General features: G+C 46.7%; 1 protein-coding gene and 5 non-coding genes across 6 annotated transcripts; 1 reads left to right on the top strand and 5 right to left on the bottom strand.

Annotated features, from left to right (window-relative positions):
* Nucleotides 1-2,722: 2,722 nt before the first annotated feature.
* On the bottom strand, nucleotides 2,723-2,828 carry LOC141011278 (U6 spliceosomal RNA). Its single transcript, XR_012180250.1, has one exon. It is a non-coding gene; the product is annotated as a U6 spliceosomal RNA (small nuclear RNA).
* Nucleotides 2,829-4,463: 1,635 nt separating this feature from the next.
* On the bottom strand, nucleotides 4,464-4,569 carry LOC141011276 (U6 spliceosomal RNA). The gene has a single exon (XR_012180248.1). It is a non-coding gene; the product is annotated as a U6 spliceosomal RNA (small nuclear RNA).
* Nucleotides 4,570-5,281: 712 nt separating this feature from the next.
* On the bottom strand, nucleotides 5,282-5,387 carry LOC141011275 (U6 spliceosomal RNA). Its single transcript, XR_012180247.1, has one exon. It is a non-coding gene; the product is annotated as a U6 spliceosomal RNA (small nuclear RNA).
* A 2,130-nt stretch (nucleotides 5,388-7,517) lies between these two features.
* Nucleotides 7,518-7,623, bottom strand: LOC141011274 (U6 spliceosomal RNA). The gene has a single exon (XR_012180246.1). It is a non-coding gene; the product is annotated as a U6 spliceosomal RNA (small nuclear RNA).
* Nucleotides 7,624-9,366: 1,743 nt separating this feature from the next.
* Nucleotides 9,367-9,472, top strand: LOC141011273 (U6 spliceosomal RNA). Its single transcript, XR_012180245.1, has one exon. It is a non-coding gene; the product is annotated as a U6 spliceosomal RNA (small nuclear RNA).
* A 1,350-nt stretch (nucleotides 9,473-10,822) lies between these two features.
* Nucleotides 10,823-12,205, bottom strand: LOC141011241 (uncharacterized). Its single transcript, XM_073484509.1, has 3 exons — nucleotides 12,040-12,205; nucleotides 11,854-11,900; nucleotides 10,823-11,739 (listed from the first exon to the last, which is right to left on the bottom strand). The coding sequence occupies exons 1-3, from the start codon at nucleotides 12,144-12,146 to the stop codon at nucleotides 11,144-11,146; spliced, it is 750 nt and encodes a 249-aa protein (XP_073340610.1). The 5' UTR covers nucleotides 12,147-12,205; the 3' UTR covers nucleotides 10,823-11,143.
* Between the last annotated feature and the right edge of the window lie 5,724 nt (nucleotides 12,206-17,929).

Below are 17,929 nucleotides of genomic sequence, written 5' to 3'. Positions count from 1 at the left end.
GTTAAAAAAAAAAAGGACATTAGTTACTTTGCTGATTCTGATAATAAGTGATGACGTATTATTGGAGATTAAAGTATTTAAAATGAGCTCTAATCACAAAGCTTATTATGTGGACACACAGTCAATGTAACTTAGACATTAAGACTTCTGAATTCCTGCTAATAACTGTCAACTGCCCGGAGGATGTGTGTCCTGTATTAGTGATTTGAATTCCTTGTGAAAACCTTAAAAAACGGACTAAAATGTAATAAAGTAAATTCAAGGAATAAAAGCAAAATGTAATAAGTCGTACAAACGATAAAAAATGAACAATATATAAAATCAGGACTAAAAGGCTCCTTTTTGGGCTGCAATCAAAGTCTTCCTGCGAGGTCTGGCCGCATTTCTGGCATATTCTCAGTTCACGCGGCTTCTCCTCTTTGGGTTTCTCTTGTATCTGCACATCTTTGGGCCTCTGATTCTCCAGCCGGTGCTCTGGGGTCAAGACAAACCCTCTGTAAAAGACATGTCCAGTCACCAGCTGTCAGGAGCCTCCGCTGATTTCACATCCCCAGCCTTCCCCGGTAGAAAAAAACCCACAACACTTATTAAGGATTAAGGAATCCCAGCACACTTTTTGGGGTACTTTACTCTTCTGTAATCACAAAAAAGTCACTAAATACGATTAGATACGGAAATTATTGAACGGAGGAAGCTGGTGAAAGACCTGGAAACAGCTTGAGAAACTGCTTTTACTCTGTGCACTTTACTCAACCTGGATACTTGGACTAAAATGTAGAAACTGAAGAATACCAGCACAGTATTGGAGGGCAACAATAGTCCCTCCAATAATAGTCTGTCACTGACTTCCTATTGGTTTCATAAAAAGACTTAAGACTACTGATAAAGCTCACTTACTGTTTTAGCAACTAAACAGCACGATAGTAAAGAACTTCAGCTATCGGCTGAGTTTTGGCTAATGTTAGATGAAATGCTAAGCTAACGTCTACCATGACAGTAAAAAGAAGAAACTAGTTAACTCCAACATCATTTCTCTAACTAGTTAATCAGTCATTGTCCATGTTGGAGCATTCAACAGGCTTTAGCTTGTTGTCAGCTTTGCTGGAGGTGAATAAACCGCTTTAAACAGCATGAATGTCAGCTGGCTAACACAAAGCAAAGATAAATATGATCAATTCCAGAGTAAAATGAAGAGTTTAACAGTTTAATAACTAATAAAAGTCCAGATGTGACATAATGCTGAAACATAAGTGTCTTAAAAACACTTCAGTTAACCGAGTCAAGACTTTTTAACACGTCTTCCACCAATATTTAATGATATTTAATGAATAATTGACTCACTGACTCACCTCTTCGTCCGCCCGCAGTAAACAAACGCCGCCATGACAGGAGGCGGGCTCACTGCGGAATTGGAACACATCCGGCTCTCCTATTGGACGAGCAAACGGCCCGAACGTTCGATTCTCGTAATTGGAACAAATCGAGCCACCTGATTGGCTGCGTGCTCGGGGACGCGGGACATCACGGTGGACGGTGATTGGCGAGAAATTGGAACAAATGGAGTGAGCGGAGCAGAAGGTCGCCGGTTCGAGACCCGGTCGGGACAAAGATGGAGGGGGGCTTCACGTCATATAGATGAAATAACACAGTATATTGGCAGAGAACACACACATTTCCCTAATTTATTCCTGCAAAGACTGTAGAGAAAATATGGAATCAAACAAAATACAAGTAGATAAAAAATAAAAATGTGATCCATGTTGTTGTTTTATTAAATGTCATGTTTACATGTCAGTAGTTCATAATGCATCAGAAATAATAAAGTTTCCAAACAAGGTGCAGTTTGAATTAAATTTCTTTTATTTCACATAAACATGACCTGACAGGCAAAATTAAAAAAAGTTGTTATTCAGGAGGATACAGGTCAGATTATTGTCTCTGTAATAACGTGCGACGTTACAGGATGTTTTCTGGTCATTTTAGATTTCATCTGGAGAAAATGAAAAGTTTCAGACCAGAAATACGACTTCACTCCTGAAAGTGAAAGAGTTCAGTAATATCACAGGACTTAAATGAATAAACAAGTCTGTTCTGGTCCCCGAAGCTTCTTCACTTTGTCTGAGACAAGTGTGACAACTGAGACAAGTGAGACAAGTGAGAAAAGTGAGAGAAGTGAGACAACTGAGACTCACTTAAATCCACACTTGAGTCCAGTAAAGTTATAAAAGTTGGGATTAAAGTGGTTTTGTGACAGTTTTCCACATAAAGTCGTTTAAAGTGGGTGATTCTGCTCTGACGCGGTGCAGCAGCGCCCTCTGCCGGCGCTCTGGTGAATTACACCATGTCTCACTTGTCTCACTTGTCTCACTTGTCTTAATATTAAATACAATCTTACGGGTAAAATTATGAGATTTAAGCGAAGTTTCCGACCAGAAACATGACTTCAGCTCTTGTTTTACTTTGTCTGTATGTGGCGGACCCTGCCACCTTTCTAGCTTGAAACAGTGTTCTGGGACCTTATTTTTCCTCCTGCAAGAGGCTGAGTTGAATTCACACGAAGGACATATGAATGCACTGAAAATAAACAAGTCTGTTCTGGTCCCGAAGCTTCTTCACTTTGTCTGAGACAAGTGAGACAAGTGAGACAACTGAGACAAGTGAGACAAGTTAAATAACTGAGACAAGTTAAATAACTGAGACAAGTTGTCTCAGTTGTCTGAGACAAAATGAGGAACGCTTCACGAATTTGCGTGTCATCCTTGCGCAGGGGCCATGCTAATCTTCTCTGTATCGTTCCAATTTTATTAGGCGTGTAACCGAGATTACACAAGTTCAGAGGAGGTCCGCTCTGGTTTATATGTGGGTCTGGACCCGGGCCCCTCCGAGTCATGGTGCCCTCTGACACGTGGCCCCTCCTCCTACAGGGGGCGGGGACAGGTAAAGGTGGAACATTTGAACAACTTAAACTTTGTCAAATGGTTCCGACTCAGTTCAGGACAGAAGACAACATTTTATTTCAGACATGTCAAATTCACTTGTCACCAGACTCCATTAGAAAAATCACCAATTTAGTGAGTTGTTGAGTTGTTAAGTTGTTGGGGGGAGATTTTTGTCTCGTCACAAAGTTTTGGGTTCGAACACAGACTCACCTGTTTGGGCCGAGCAGAGGGAGCAGCTTTCAAACTGATTCAAACAGTCAGAACACAGTCAGAACACAGTCAGAACAGTCAGAACACAGAAAACAATCAGAACACACTGATGACAGTAAAAGTCATCAGATTCACACAGTTTTACTGTGTCTGTATGTGGCGGACCCTGCCACCTTTCTAGCTTGAAACAGTGTTCTGGGACCTTATTTTTCCTCCTGTAAGAGGCTGAGCTGAATTCACACCAAGGACATATGAATGCACTGAAAATAAACAAGTCTGTTCTGGTCCCGAAGCTTCTTCACTTTGTCTGAGAAAAGTGAGACAACTGAGAAAACTGAGAAAACTGAGACAAGTGAGAAACTGAGACAACTGAGACAAGTGAGACAGGTGAAACTCACTTAAATCCACACCTGAGTCCAGTAAAGTTATAAAAGTTGGGATTAAAAGTGGTTTTATGACAGTTTTCCACATAAAGTCGTTTAAAGTGGATGAACAGAGTCTGACGGTGCAGCAGCGCCCTCTGCCGGCCAATAAACACAAAATCAGTCGCAGGAGGAAGTTTGTGGAGACACTGGCAGTAAATTGACTACAGTCCATTTATTTGCAAAGCGAGCAACAATAAGGACGGTCCTGATGCAGGTCGCCTCGTCGCCTGGTAACTTTGTGGTCACTCAACTGGGCTGAAGAATAAACAGTTTCTTCCACTGGAATGAACTGGGGCAGCAAAGAAAGCTCAGCAGGGGCCTAAACAGACCCCAGTGTCTGTCTGGTAATCTGATGGGACGAGGGCTGCAGTGTGTCGGGGATTTAAACCTTCACAAAAGGGCCTCGTCGCTCCCTGATTGGCTGAGAGGGGGAGTCAGTGTCCTCAGCCTGCACACAGCTGATCTGGATCCACTGAGCTCAGCCCAGAACACAGACAGACAGCAAGTCTCACACAGTGGGTCTGCTGCAGGTTCACTGAGCCAAGTTCAAACATTTTAAACCCAGTTCACTCTTGTTTAATAAGCTAACAGGCTCCAATGTGTTCATACTGTTTTACTTTGTCTGTATGTGGCGGACCCTGCCACCTTTCTAGCTTGAAACAGTGTTCTGGGACCTTATTTTTCCTCCTGTAAGAGGCTGAGCTGAATTCACACGAAGGACATATGAATGCACTGAAAATAAACAAGTCTGTTCTGGTCCCGAAGCTTCTTCACTTTGTCTGAGACAAGTGAGACAACTGAGACAAGTGAGACAAGTGAGAAAACTGAGACAAGTGAGACAAGTGAAATAAGTGAGACAACTGAGACAAGTTGTCTCACTTGTCTCAGACAAAATGAGGAACGCTTCACGAATTTGCGTGTCATCCTTGCGCAGGGGCCATGCTAATCTTCTCTGTATCGTTCCAATTTTATTAGGCGTGTAACCGAGATTACACAAGTTCAGAGGAGGTCCGCTCTGGTTTATATGTGGGTCTGGACCCGGGCCCCTCCGGGTCATGGTGCCCTCTGACACGTGGCCCCTCCTCCTACAGGGGGCGGGGACAGGTAAAGGTGGAACATTTGAAAAACTTAAACTTTGTCAAATGTTCCGACTCAGTTCAGGACAGAAGACAACATTTTATTTCAGACATGTCAAATTCACTTGTCACCAGACTCCATTAGAAAAATAAGCAATTTAGTGAGTTAGTGAGTTGTTGGGGGGGATATTTTTGTCTCGTCACAAAGTTTTGGGTTCGAACAAAGACTCACCTGTTTGGGCCGAGCAGAGGGAGCAGCTTTCAAACTGATTCAAACAGTCAGAACACAGTCAGAACAGTCAGAACACAGTCAGAACACACTGATGACAGTAAAAGTCATCAGATTCATACTGTTTTACTGTGTCTGTATGTGGCGGACCCTGCCACCTTTCTAGCTTGAAACAGTGTTCTGGGACCTTATTTTTCCTCCTGTAAGAGGCTGAGCTGAATTCACACGAAGGACATATGAATGCACTGAAAATAAACAAGTCTGTTCTGGTCCCGAAGCTTCTTCACTTTGTCTGAGACAAGTGAGACAAGTGGGACAAGTTAAATAACTGAGACAAGTGAGACGACTGAGACAACTGAGACAAGTTAAATAACTGAGACAAGTTGTCTCACTTATCTCAGACAAAATGAGGAACGCTTCACGAATTTGCGTGTCATCCTTGCGCAGGGGCCATGCTAATCTTCTCTGTATCGTTCCAATTTTATTAGGCGTGTAACCGAGATTACACAAGTTCAGAAGAGGTCCGCTCTGGTTTATATGTGGGTCTGGACCCGGGCCCCTCCGGGTCATGGTGCCCTCTGACACGTGGCCCCTCCTCCTACAGGGGGCGGGGACAGGTAAAGGTGGAACATTTGAAAAACTTAAACTTTGTCAAATGGTTCCGACTCAGTTCAGGACAGAAGACAACATTTTATTTCAGACATGTCAAATTCACTTGTCACCAGACTCCATTAGAAAAATCAGCAATTTAGTGAGTTGTTGAGTTGTTGAGTTGTCGGGGGGGAGATTTTTGTCTCGTCACAAAGTTTTGGGTTCGAACAAAGACTCACCTGTTTGGGCCGAGCAGAGGGAGCAGCTTTCAAACTGATTCAAACACTCAGAACACAGTAAGAACACAGTCAGAACACAGAACACAATCAGATTCATACTGTTTTACTGTGTCTGTATGTGGCGGACCCTGCCACCTTTCTAGCTTGAAACAGTGTTCTGGGACCTTATTTTTCCTCCTGCAAGAGGCTGAGCTGAATTCACACCAAGGACATATGAATGCACTGAAAATAAACAAGTCTGTTCTGGTCCCGAAGCTTCTTCACTTTGTCTGAGACAAGTTAGACAACTGAGAAAACTGAGACAAGTGAGACAAGTGAGACAAGTGAGAGAAGTGAGACAGGTGAAACTCACTTAAATCCACACCTGAGTCCAGTAAAGTTATAAAAGTTGGGATTTAAAGTGGTTTTCTGACAGTTTTCCACATAAAGTCGTTTAAAGTGGGTGATTCTGCTCTGACGCGGTGCAGCAGCGCCCTCTGCCGGCGCTCTGGTGAATTACACCTTGTCTCACTTGTCTCACTTGTCTTAATATTAAATACAATCTTACGGGTAAAATGATGAGATTTAAGCGAAGTTTCCGACCAGAAACATGACTTCAGCTCTTGTTTTACTTTGTCTGTATGTGGCGGACCCTGCCACCTTTCCAGCTTGAAACAGTGTTCTGGGACCTTATTTTTCCTCCTGCAAGAGGCTGAGCTGAATTCACACGAAGGACATATGAATGCACTGAAAATAAACAAGTCTGTTCTGGTCCCGAAGCTTCTTCACTTTGTCTGAGACAAGTGAGACAAGTGAGACAAGTGAGAAAACTGAGACAAGTGAGACAAGTGAGACAGGTGAAACTCACTTAAATCCACACTTGAGTCCAGTAAAGTTATAAAAGTTCAGATTAAACCCGGTTTTATTGCAGTTTTCCACATAAAGAAGTTTAAAGTGGACAGTCAGTCATTCTGCTCAGCCCTCTGCCGGCGCGGCGGTGAATTTCACCTTGTCTCACTTGTCTCACTTGTCTCACTTGTCTTAATATTAAATACAATCTTACGGGTAAAATTATGAGATTTAAGCGAAGTTTCCGACCAGAAACATTTTTAATTTAATTTAATAAGTTTATTTGTATCAGGGACAATGTACAAAATAACATAAGTCTCGAGATGAGAGAAGATGCTTTGTACCAGATTTAGCTTACTAGCTACTTTCCATCCGTAGTCCCTGGGCAGGTGAGTAAGAACAAAAAGAGAAAGGACAAAAATTGTCAATTTACATAACAGACCAAACATCCATACAGATATGCGTATATACGCCCGCTCACACATCACTAACACTCATTACTAACAGGTGTAAAACATATTTCATATCAGAATGAAATAGAAACATACAGTTATTAAAATACTTCATTCTTTGACAAAGTTAAAAATAATTTAGGTTTAAGATTAATGCTGACATGACTGGTTACTTAGGATACATGACTTCAGCTCTTGTTTTACTGAGTCTGTATGTGGCGGACCCTGCCACCTTTCTAGCTTGAAACAGTGTTCTGGGACCTTATTTTTCCTCCTGTAAGAGGCTGAGTTGAATTCACACGAAGGACATATGAATGCACTGAAAATACACAAGTCTGTTCTGGTCCCGAAGCTTCTTCACTTTGTCTGAGACAAGTGAGACAAGTGAGACAAGTGAGAAAACTGAGACAAGTGAAATAAGTGAGACAAATGAGACAAACAATGAGACAAACAACTAAGACAAGTGAGACAAGTGAGACAAGTGAGACAACTGAGACAAGTTGTCTCACTTGTCTCACTTGTCTCAGACAAAATGAGGAACGCTTCACGAATTTGCGTGTCATCCTTGCGCAGGGGCCATGCTAATCTTCTCTGTATCGTTCCAATTTTAGTATATGTGCAACCGGAGTTACACGACAGTAAAGGGGGGGCAGCCTGGTTTATATATGGGTCTGGACCCGGGCCCCTCCGGGTCATGGTGCCCTCTGACATCCTGTGTGGCAGCAAACTGCCTCTGACTGGCTTCATATGGACACAGAGCAGAACAGCCTTCACAGCTCAGGGAGGCTCCACTGTGTGTGCTTCACCTTCAAGAACCCATAAGGACCCAATCTGACCCGGTTCTGAACTATTAGGACTTTTTTCTGCCTGCTGAGGATCGCAGTGCATGCTGGGAACTTTATGCAAAGAGCCTCTACGTCAGTGAGTCAGGATTGGTGCAGCGAGGCCAGATAACAACAGACTGACACACGGCCCCTCCCCCCACATTCCTGCCAGAAGAGGACGTCTCGTTCAAACCAGCAGTGAACCAGGAGTCACACAGTGAAGATGTCTGTGTAACTCGGCCTGGTCTGTTCTTTGTTCAGGACATTAAACAGCTGTTCATGTCCACATGTTGTCTCCGCTCTGCCGCTTTGCTTCCTGCTTCCTGCTTCATTCAAAAAAAAAGTCTCACAAACAACAGATCTGGACTGATGCTGGTGCAGCAGTGAATTCAGCACATGAACCTTGTCTCACTTGTCTCACTTATCTCACTTATCTTAATATTAAATACAACCTTTCGGGTGAAATTATGAGATTTAAGTGAAGTTTCCAACCCGAAACATGAGTTCAGCTCTTCAACAGGCTCTTTCCTCCGACACAAAACAAACAAACACAAAGCTTTTAAATCCACATGAGTCCAGAAACATTACGGGATGTTTTCGGGACATTAATTTAAATTTCAAATAGAGAAAATGAGAACAGAGTAATCTCGTCATTTTCTCTATTTGAAATTTAAATTAACGTCCTGAAAACATCCTGTAATGTTTCTGGTTGGAAACTTCGCTTAAATCTCATAATTTCACCCGAAAGATTGTTTTTAATATTAAGACAAGTGAGACAAGTGAGACATGGTTCATTTGGTGTAATTCACCACCACACCAGCAGAGGGCGCTGCTGCACCGCGTCAAATCAGACTGACTGATTGTTCATTTACTTTAAACTTCTTTATGTGGAAAACTGCAATAAAACCAGTTTAATCTGAACTTTACTGGACTCAAGTGTGGATTTAAGTGAGTCTCAGTTGTCTCAGTTGTCTCACTTGGAGAAAATGACGATATTAAAGCGTTTCAGACCACAAACGCGAATTAACTTCTAAAATCACTCTGTTCTCCAACACAAAACAACAAAACAGATCATAAACCCACACTTGAGTAAATCTCATCATTTCATCCGGAAGATTGTATTTAATATTAAGACAAGTGAGACAAGTGAGACAAGTGAGACATGGTTCATTTGCTGAAATCACTGCTGCAGCAGCAGGACTGTGGGGGGAGGGGCCGTGTGTTAGTCTGTTGTTATCTGGCCTCGCTGCACCAATCCTGACTCACTGACGTAGAGGCTCTTTGCATAAAGTTCCCAGCATGCACTGCGATCCTCAGCAGGCAGAAAAAAGTCCTAATAGTTCAGAACCGGGTCAGATTGGGTCCTTATGGGTTCATGAAGGTGAAGCAGACACAGTGGAGCCTCCCTGAGCTGTGAAGGCTGTTCTGCTCTGTGTCCATATGAAGCCAGTCAGAGGCAGTTTGCTGCCACACAGGCTGTCAGAGGGCACCATGACCCGGAGGGGCCCGGGTCCAGACCCATATATAAACCAGGCTGCCCCCCCTTTACTGTTGTGTAACTCCGGTTGCACATATACTAAAATTGGAACGATACAGAGAAGATTAGCATGGCCCCTGCGCAAGGATGACACGCAAATTCGTGAAGCGTTCCTCATTTTGTCTCAGACAAGTGAGACAACTGAGACAAGTTGTCTCAGTTGTCTCACTTATCTTAGTTGTTTGTCTCACTTGTCTCACTTGTCTCAGACAAAGTGAAGAAGCTTCGGGACCAGAACAGACTTGTTTATTTTCAGTGCATTCATATGTCCTTCGTGTGAATTCAGCTCAGCCTCTTGCAGGAGGAAAAATAAGGTCCCAGAACACTGTTTCAAGCTAGAAAGGTGGCAGGGTCCGCCACATACAGACACAGTAAAACAGTATGAATCTGATGATGACCTGTTGCTGTTTGCTGTTGGAGAACAGAGAGGTCATTTTGTCCGTTTGAAACGTGAAATATTGTTACTGACTGTTACAATGACTTCTATCAACTTCTTTATTTTTAATAATGAAGCTCAAAATTATCAAAGAAATTCAAAATGATGAAATAAAAAATCCAGAAATATGAAATAAAATGTCTGAATTATAAATAATGAAGAGATAAAAATGTAAATGATGAGATGAAAGTCAGAAGTTTGGGTTCAAGTCATCATCATGAGATCAAAGGTCCAAATTATAGTTATGAGATAAAAAATCAGAATTCTGACTTTTTATCTCTCAGTTACGTCTCTGCATGAGAAAATACAGATTTATTTTATTTATCAAGGTTTCATCAGTATTTTGTCTTTAACTTCAGTCTGAAGAATCATATCAGGGTGTTAAATAAGTCCAGACTGTCTGAGAGAGGAGCGGGTTCTGACTGTGTTCTGACTGTGTTCTGACTGTGTTCTGAGTGTTTGAATCAGTTTGAAAGCTGCTCCCTCTGCTCGACCCACAGAACCTCGGCCCAAACAGGTGAGTCTGTGTTCGAACCCAAAACTTTGTGACGAGACAAAAATATCCCTCCCAACAACTGAACAACTCACTAAATTGCTGATTTTTCTAATGGAGTCTGGTGACAAGTGAATTTGACATGTCTGAAATAAAATGTTGTCTTCTGTCCTGAACTGAGTCGGAACCATTTGACAAAGTTTAAGTTGTTCAAATGTTCCACCTTTACCTGTCCCCGCCCCCTGTAGGAGGAGGGGCCACGTGTCAGAGGGCACCATGACTCGGAGGGGCCCGGGTCCAGACCCACATATAAACCAGAGCGGACCTCCTCTGAACTTGTGTAATCTCGGTTACACGCCTAATAAAATTGGAGTGGCCCCCTCTGGCGGCGGAGCCGCGCCGCAGCCCCCAGGGAGACCCGCTGGCTGGCAAGGGGGCGAGGCCATGTGCTTCCTCTGACAGTAGCAGCGGACCAACAGATTTGATCGATCAAATAAAACCTCATTTTCAAACACATCCGAAAGGAATAAGCCACTGACAAAGTAGGAGTAAGTATCAAACGTTTATTATTAAAGTCACACAGCAATAAATACAATAAAACACACGTCACACAATGACCAACACAAGTAAGAGTCCTTCAAGTGCGGGTTTTGGACCACAGCGGACTTCTTCGCGGGGCACTTTATTTGGGGGTCTGTGTATTTTGGGGGCAGCTGGCACGTGCACGCGCATTACGCGCCCTGGCCTCCCGCATCCCCTTTCGCAGCTTCAGCCAGAACTGTGCGTTTTTCCGTTTCGCCTCAGCTGCGGCACGGTCTTTAATCGCCTTCAGCCGCTCCTTCGTTATCCCCCCCCTCTTCTCAGTCAGCCACTGCTCCACGGTGCGTCCCTGTGGGTCGCTTTTGGAGCAGAAACTCTCCCCGGCCCAGCGCGCAATGGAGTGCCCCTTGTCCCTTGTGAGCCTCTCGCCGCACTTTCGGCAGAGCCTCTCGCCGAAATTTGGTTTCTTCGCTCTCTTAGCTTTGGAACGGGCATTACGCACCTCGCGCGCCTTAGCTTTGGAGTGCGCCGCACTTTGCCGCACTTTGGGCAGAACCTGGCCGTCTTTGATGACAATTTCCCGTGCCGCATCTCCCAAAATCGCTTGTGAAGGCGCCAGGAGGTCGTCCTCGCCACCCCTCTGGCCAGGAGCCATTCCTCGAGAGTCTTGCCTCCGTTCAGGAGTGACCCCTCCCGGGACTCGCAATAGATGAGCCCCTTGTACACCATGTGGGTGTTGTCCATGGCGTTCCCACAGTGCGGGCAGTTCTTGATCGCTGCTGCCACAGAGGTGGACGGTACGGAGGCGGCCCCCTGGAAGTCACTCAGGCTGGGAGGAGACCAGGTGCTGCACTGCGGAGCCTCTGGCTGCGAGGCCCCTGACTCTGGCGTCCCCGGCGAGTCTGCCTCATCAAGGGTGACTGCAATTGATAAGAAAGCCACCAATTATTCCCACTGTACACAGAATGTCTTTGAAAATACTGCAGCCACAAAAACAATGACCTGCTCAGATATGAAACATGACATTCACCCACCTTGTTCCTCTCTGGGTTCCTCGGTCACACTCTCTCTGGGTTCGCATCTACAGGAAAAAAAGTTAACAAAGTTAGTGATGTGAGAGTCCCTCATTCCTTTTGTTCCAAACTCTGACCCAAGAGCCAGCTTTTTTCTAAAAAATAAAAATAAATAAATAAAAAGAGTGCCATTCAAGAGCTGTTTACCTGCTATCCTTGGTGGTGGACATCTTTGCAGAGTAAAGTGAAGGTGATGCCAAGCCACCTCTGATATTTGTAGTCCACAGAAGAGGCATGTCCTGCCCCAAGCCCATCACCTTGTCCCCTCAGTTCCGCCTTTCATCAGGGGAGGCTGACCCAAAGAGGTTGCGCCGCCTCTATTTTTGAGAGAAAAGAGGAATAAAACAGCAATTGTTTAAGATAAAATGTTACCAAATATCAGTATCATTTAGAAAAATAAAATGTCTAGCTACTAGTGTGTGTTTTCTTTCTCCCTGTCCTCCCCATTGGTAAAATATACACACATTATTATTAACATATGAGCTGCAGAAATAAATGCAGCACAAGTTATGTAAAACAGAAAGAGCTAGCTTACAAGTGTGTGCATGAAATGAGGAGCTACGGCACAAGTGTGTCATTGCAGGAATCACAACAGGCATGTTTGGTAATGACTGTGGCCTGATGGGTCTGTTTTTGCAATGTCCCACAAACACATCCCTGGCAGACAAGAAAAAGGTGTCAGACATATGCATGTGAATAGGAATAACCAGTGTTTTGACACTGAGGCCCGTTAAGGTGATCAGCATATGAGTAGAACTCAACAGACCCTGCTGTGAGGCAGATGCCAGAGCAGGCATACACGTGCAAATGACCAGTTGTCTCCCACACGACCTGCATCAAAGGTGCATTGAGGTGGTTTAGCATATGAGTAAAAGTTAACCCGCCCTGGAAATAGGCAGATTACAAACGAGAATAGTTGTGTAAATGAAGGTGTCTCCTACTTTAAGTTTAAAGGCCCTGTGAGGCTGGCAAGCTTGTTTCAGGTGAATCCTTTCAAAGTATAAAATAAAAGAAGATCCTTTTCTTTTTTCCCCATCATTTGATGCCCCTGTAAAGCACTTTGAGTGGCCTTGTGTCTGAACTGTGCTGGGTTTCACAAATAACATTTTTATAAACAGATCATATGGAGACACCCTAATGAGTTGTTTTGAACAGTTTAAATTGAACAGGCCAAGAAAACCACAACTACAAACAAAATAAAACAGGAGGCCAGGAGGTATACAAGTGTCACTGTCACTGTCAGTGTCACTGTCAGTGTCTGACCGGAGCTGTCTGATCACTGCTCCCCCTCCTCTCGCCTCTTCTCCTCCAGCCACTGCTCCACAGTTTTGCCGCCTGCTGTTGCCTGGCAGAAGTGAAACATTGTTTGTCTCTTTTTACTGTGGAAGCGGCTGTGTCCGAAATGTTTGGTTTTTGGCTGCTTGCAGAGGCTGCAGATGCAGGAGAAGGGGGCTTTTGTCTTAAAGTCCTCACCCCTGGTCTCTGCATCCTGCCTCTGCTGATGCAGCCTTCGCCGCTTCCATGCAGTGGTCTTCGGCAACCTGTGGCAAGCAGCATCAGCTGCAGCAGTGGCTGCATTGTCCCCCGAAGCCACGGTGACAGTTGTGGTGGTGGTGGTGGTGGTGGCGGCTGCAGATGCACCGGGAGGGGCAGGACCGGCAAGGGCAATGGTGTCGGGGGCTTGTGAGGGGCCCGGCTGGACAGATGCACCGGGGAGGTGCTGCGGCCTCTCCATCGCGGGGAGTGTCGGCCCTGGTGCCACGAGGGGAGCGGTCATCTGTGGAAGCAGCTGTGGCCTCTCCCTGGCAGGCAGCACGGGCTCCGGTGCCACTGCGGGGATGCTGGCGTCCGGCACAGCGGTCTGGAGGACGTGACCCTCCAGCTTCGCCTTCCTCCAGTTGAACCTAGAGGCAGGGTCCAAACAGGTTTGTGGTTATTAAAGCGTGTCATGTCATCACATTTTTCATATAAATCAAGCCGCTTTTGGGCAAACGCGTTCCCTATTGAGCCTTACGACAGTGTGGCATCTACAATGCGACTATAATATTGGATTGGATTAGCACATCTCCCAGACGACAGCTACTCACCACTGCGTGAGTGTCCGGTGGTTCAGCTCGAACAGCTGCAGCTTCGTCCGGAGGGCGGGGTTGCTCAGCACGCTGTCCCTGATAGTGATGTAGCTCCGCAGAACCAGGGACCAGCGGCTGATCCGGCCACCTCCCACGGTCCGGTTCTGAGGATGGGCCCTGCAAAGAATGATGCAGATCGCCTCCACCAGTCTGCTGGCGTCGGGCCTCTGCGCCGGGCCGCTGCCCTGACTGTGAAGACACCTGCGGAAACAAAATGTCACGCGGGAAGCAGAGTCAGTTAAGTCCCTTGACTCAGTGTGATTTCGCTATAGGTAAGCATCAAGCCATTTGAGCAATTCCTCATCGCATCGGCTCGGCTGCGTGTCACTTACCGCTTCATGCTCTCCAAGCCAACTGTCACATCAGTGGGAGCGTGGGTGGTGCCAGACTTGGCCTTTTTAAATCTCCCCTGAGAGAGTTGGTCCCTGTACCGCTGTGAATACTGCACAGGGCCCCTGTCACTCTCAGGGAGTTTCTCCCACAGGGCCAGGATCTCCACCTCCTTCGCCTGATGGACGCGCCCGACCAGCCGCAGTTTGACCAGAGACTCTGCCAGGTTGAGGACGTGCTCGTAGCCCGGGGAGCCGTCGGGGCCCTCGCACTCCTACAGAAGGCAAATGAAAAAAGTCAGTCATCACGCCGCTTTGAGGCTGGCTGCCACAGAGCTGACGACGAAAGGTCAGACGATCGTTTACCTGCTCGGCCTCCGGAAGGGGGTCGGCCTGCTGGGGAGCGGCGGCGGCGGCCTCTGGTGTGGGGGGGTCTTCCAGGAAATCCATGTCATAAAGATATTCCTGAAAGTTTCCCTCGTCCTCCCCGTCCTCCTCGCCCTCTGCCTCCGGCTGCTCCTCCTCCTCCAGGACCTCGGGGTCGTCCGGCACGTCCTGCAGGACTCGTCCGGTCTGGGCGAACAGGTAGTTGATCCCGATCAACTCCCCTGCGTTGCGGCACAGAGCACAAAACGTATATGAGATACATTGATAATATAATAACGAATAAATGTTTGCACCTGTGCGTCCGTCTCCCTTTCTCAGTTACCTGTGTACTCCCTGGGCCGGGTGTAGCTGTCAAACAGCCGCATCCCGTACAGGGCCTCGGCCAGCTGGTTGACCGTGTCCAGGTCGCGGCTGCTGTAGCTCCGCTGCTGCTGCCCGCCCCCTCCCGCCACGATGGCGTGCCCGCGGTCCTCGTTCCACCTCGTCAGCCCTTCCAGCAGGTAGAGCTGGAAGTTCAAGGCACTGGCGCTGGTGCCTAGAAAGAGGACGTTAAAGTTAAGCGCGAACCTGCAGACACTCTGTGTACATTTACATTTGTTTTTCAGGTTTCGGACACTTACCGGGGATGAACCTGTTTAAATGGAGGTGGAACGACTCCAGGGAAGTCGTGCCACGGGCGCAGCGGTACACGGGCAGGCTGACCCCTCCCACCGTCACCTGGCCCATCCTGGTGTACAGCTGCACGCCTTCGGGGTCCTGGATGCACCCCAAGTGCTGGCGCTGCACGCTCCAGATCCCCTCCGTCCTGTGCCGGTCAAGCAGGAGGATGCCCATGGTGTCCGTGGCCGACCCAAAGTGCTGCAGGGCCTCCTCTATGAGGCGCTCGATGTCGGCTGCCCCGCGTGTGCGACGGCGGCAGTGCCGAGCCATCTGCCTGAGTGAGACCCTGCAGGACCCACGGCCTCCTTCGCCCTCTTCAGCAGGGCCATGTCCTCCGGGTCCCAGGTGAAGATGGCGGCCGAAAGGCGCCGCATGAAGTGGCCGTAGAGGGGGTGGCTGTCGGTGGTCACCATCGCGGCCAGCCTCCGCATGAAGTGCCACACGTCCAGCCTGACTGGGACTCGCGTCCACCCAGGAAAGAGTGCGGCGGCCGCAGGTGTGCCTCCCGTGGTGGAGCAGCAGTCCCGGTCCACGTACAGGACCGTGGGCGGCTCCTGCCCGGCCTGCCTGTAGCGCCTGACCAGCCCGCTGGCCATCGCCTCCAGCCCGTGGCCCTCCGCAGCAGTGAGCACCGAGATGAGCACCTGCCCGTACTCGTTGCCGACGCTGGTCACCCACTGGGCCGTCCCCGCCCCGTGGCCCGCCAGCTTCCTGGTGATCTACAGAATGGCAAAGTACATATGCTGTAAGGACTGCTAATGGTTACAACAATGCGCGTCACAGCACCGCCCATAACAGCTGTGTACATAGTAATTACATGGTCTTGCATTACAATACATGTTGCACAAAATGATGTGGAGATGATCTGAACAGTCTTTTTAGTGGAGTCCATCTTCAAGATGGAGCCGAAGACAGACGTCAGCTTTGCCCTCATCTCCTCCAAGCGAGAGAAGCTGTCAGTGGCGTAGGCACAGAGGATCCACTGCCGGGTGGGGACAGGGTCTATCTGAGGGAGGGCTGGGGGAGGCGGCGCGCTCACTCCTGGAATGATGAAGCGCTTGTAGGTGGCCATGAAGCGCACGCAGCAATCAGTCCACGCCGCCGTGTGCTGCTCCACCAGGTAGGAGCGCAGGCGGGCGGCACTGTTGCCCAGCGTCCTTGCCCTCATTTGAGCCAGCACCTTCTTGTCGCAAGACAACCTACAGAACAGATGGGATAATATTTATGTAATATAATATAATATATATATAATATTATAAAAACCCATGTGTAATTCTTTTGTTTGTTTCAGTGTGAGCAACATGTACAGTTTGTGATTTACCTGTAGGTGAGCACAGCAGGAAACTGCCTTCTGTACTCCTCCTCCAGCTGGGAGAGAATGCTGCCCCCCCAAGAGGCCAGCTTCTTTCCACAGCGACGGCACTCCAGATATTCAGTGCCCATATAGTACCAGCCGTCGCAGTCCAGCACCTTGCGGACGGTCTTATACAGGCTGCACCCCGTCATCCTGTGGGTACACACCGGGCACTTGATGTTGCACTGCCACATTTTGTAAGGTACCCACAGGAAGAAGGGCCGCTGGAAGAATGCGTCTGGTGATGCAGGAGGCTGGTAGTACACCCGTCTGGGGCCAGGAGGGAAGTTCCACAGCTGCAGCTCGGTTTTCAGCACCGTTCTCCCCATGTTATCAATGGTGAAAAGCGCGTGGCTAACCCAGCCTTGCTGCACCTGCGGCAGTGTGGCCTTCCAGCCCTCTGGAAGCAGAACCTGAAATTACACACATATACCAAGAGATTAACAGAGATTAATATAACAATAATAACAACAATAATAATAATTAACTTCATTTATATAGCACTTTTTTAAAACCCATTTTACAAAGTGCTTTAACAGAACAAAGCAGAAGGAAGTGGCATAAAACAGTGTAAAATTGCAAAGGTCAAATGAAATAAATGGCTATTATAGCTTTAGAAACCAATAACTGAAGAACAGAAATAATGACAACAATAAATAAAATAACTAAAATTGAGACATGGTATAAATAAAATAAATACAACAAATAATTTAATATAATAAACTAAAAAGGTAGGAGTAAAAGTAAAAGGATGACATCACATAAGGGCAAGTGTCAGGCCTGGACGAAAATGAGGACTCAGATGCAGAGGATATAACTTTAAACACACTTTATTGAATTCAGCTCCTTCTTTAAAGAGTGACAAATGCACAAGCTATGAAACACTTACTATGCTTATGAAACCTGGCTAGAATATCGTGGAAGAATAAGACTTCCAAAAGGGAGGGAAAACACACATAAACAGGAAGGGGCAATAACACTAGAAACAAGGAAAACAGAAGACTAGGCTAGAAATCAAAAACTCTCACAAGGAGGAAAACCAAAAGGCTAGAATATTAAATCAAAACGCTCCCGAAGGAGGAAAACCAAATCTCAGAAAAAGGGACAAAAGAAAAACGGCTCACCTAAACAGGAGGCTCTACAACTATCAAACACAAAATCACTCCGCAAACGGGAGG

Source organism: Pagrus major, chromosome 16 (genome assembly GCF_040436345.1).
Source record: "Pagrus major chromosome 16, Pma_NU_1.0".
In the NCBI taxonomy this organism is placed as follows: domain Eukaryota; kingdom Metazoa; phylum Chordata; class Actinopteri; order Spariformes; family Sparidae; genus Pagrus; species Pagrus major.
The sequence above is the reverse complement of the archived record's forward strand: the minus strand, read 5'-3'. Positions and strand labels throughout refer to the sequence as shown.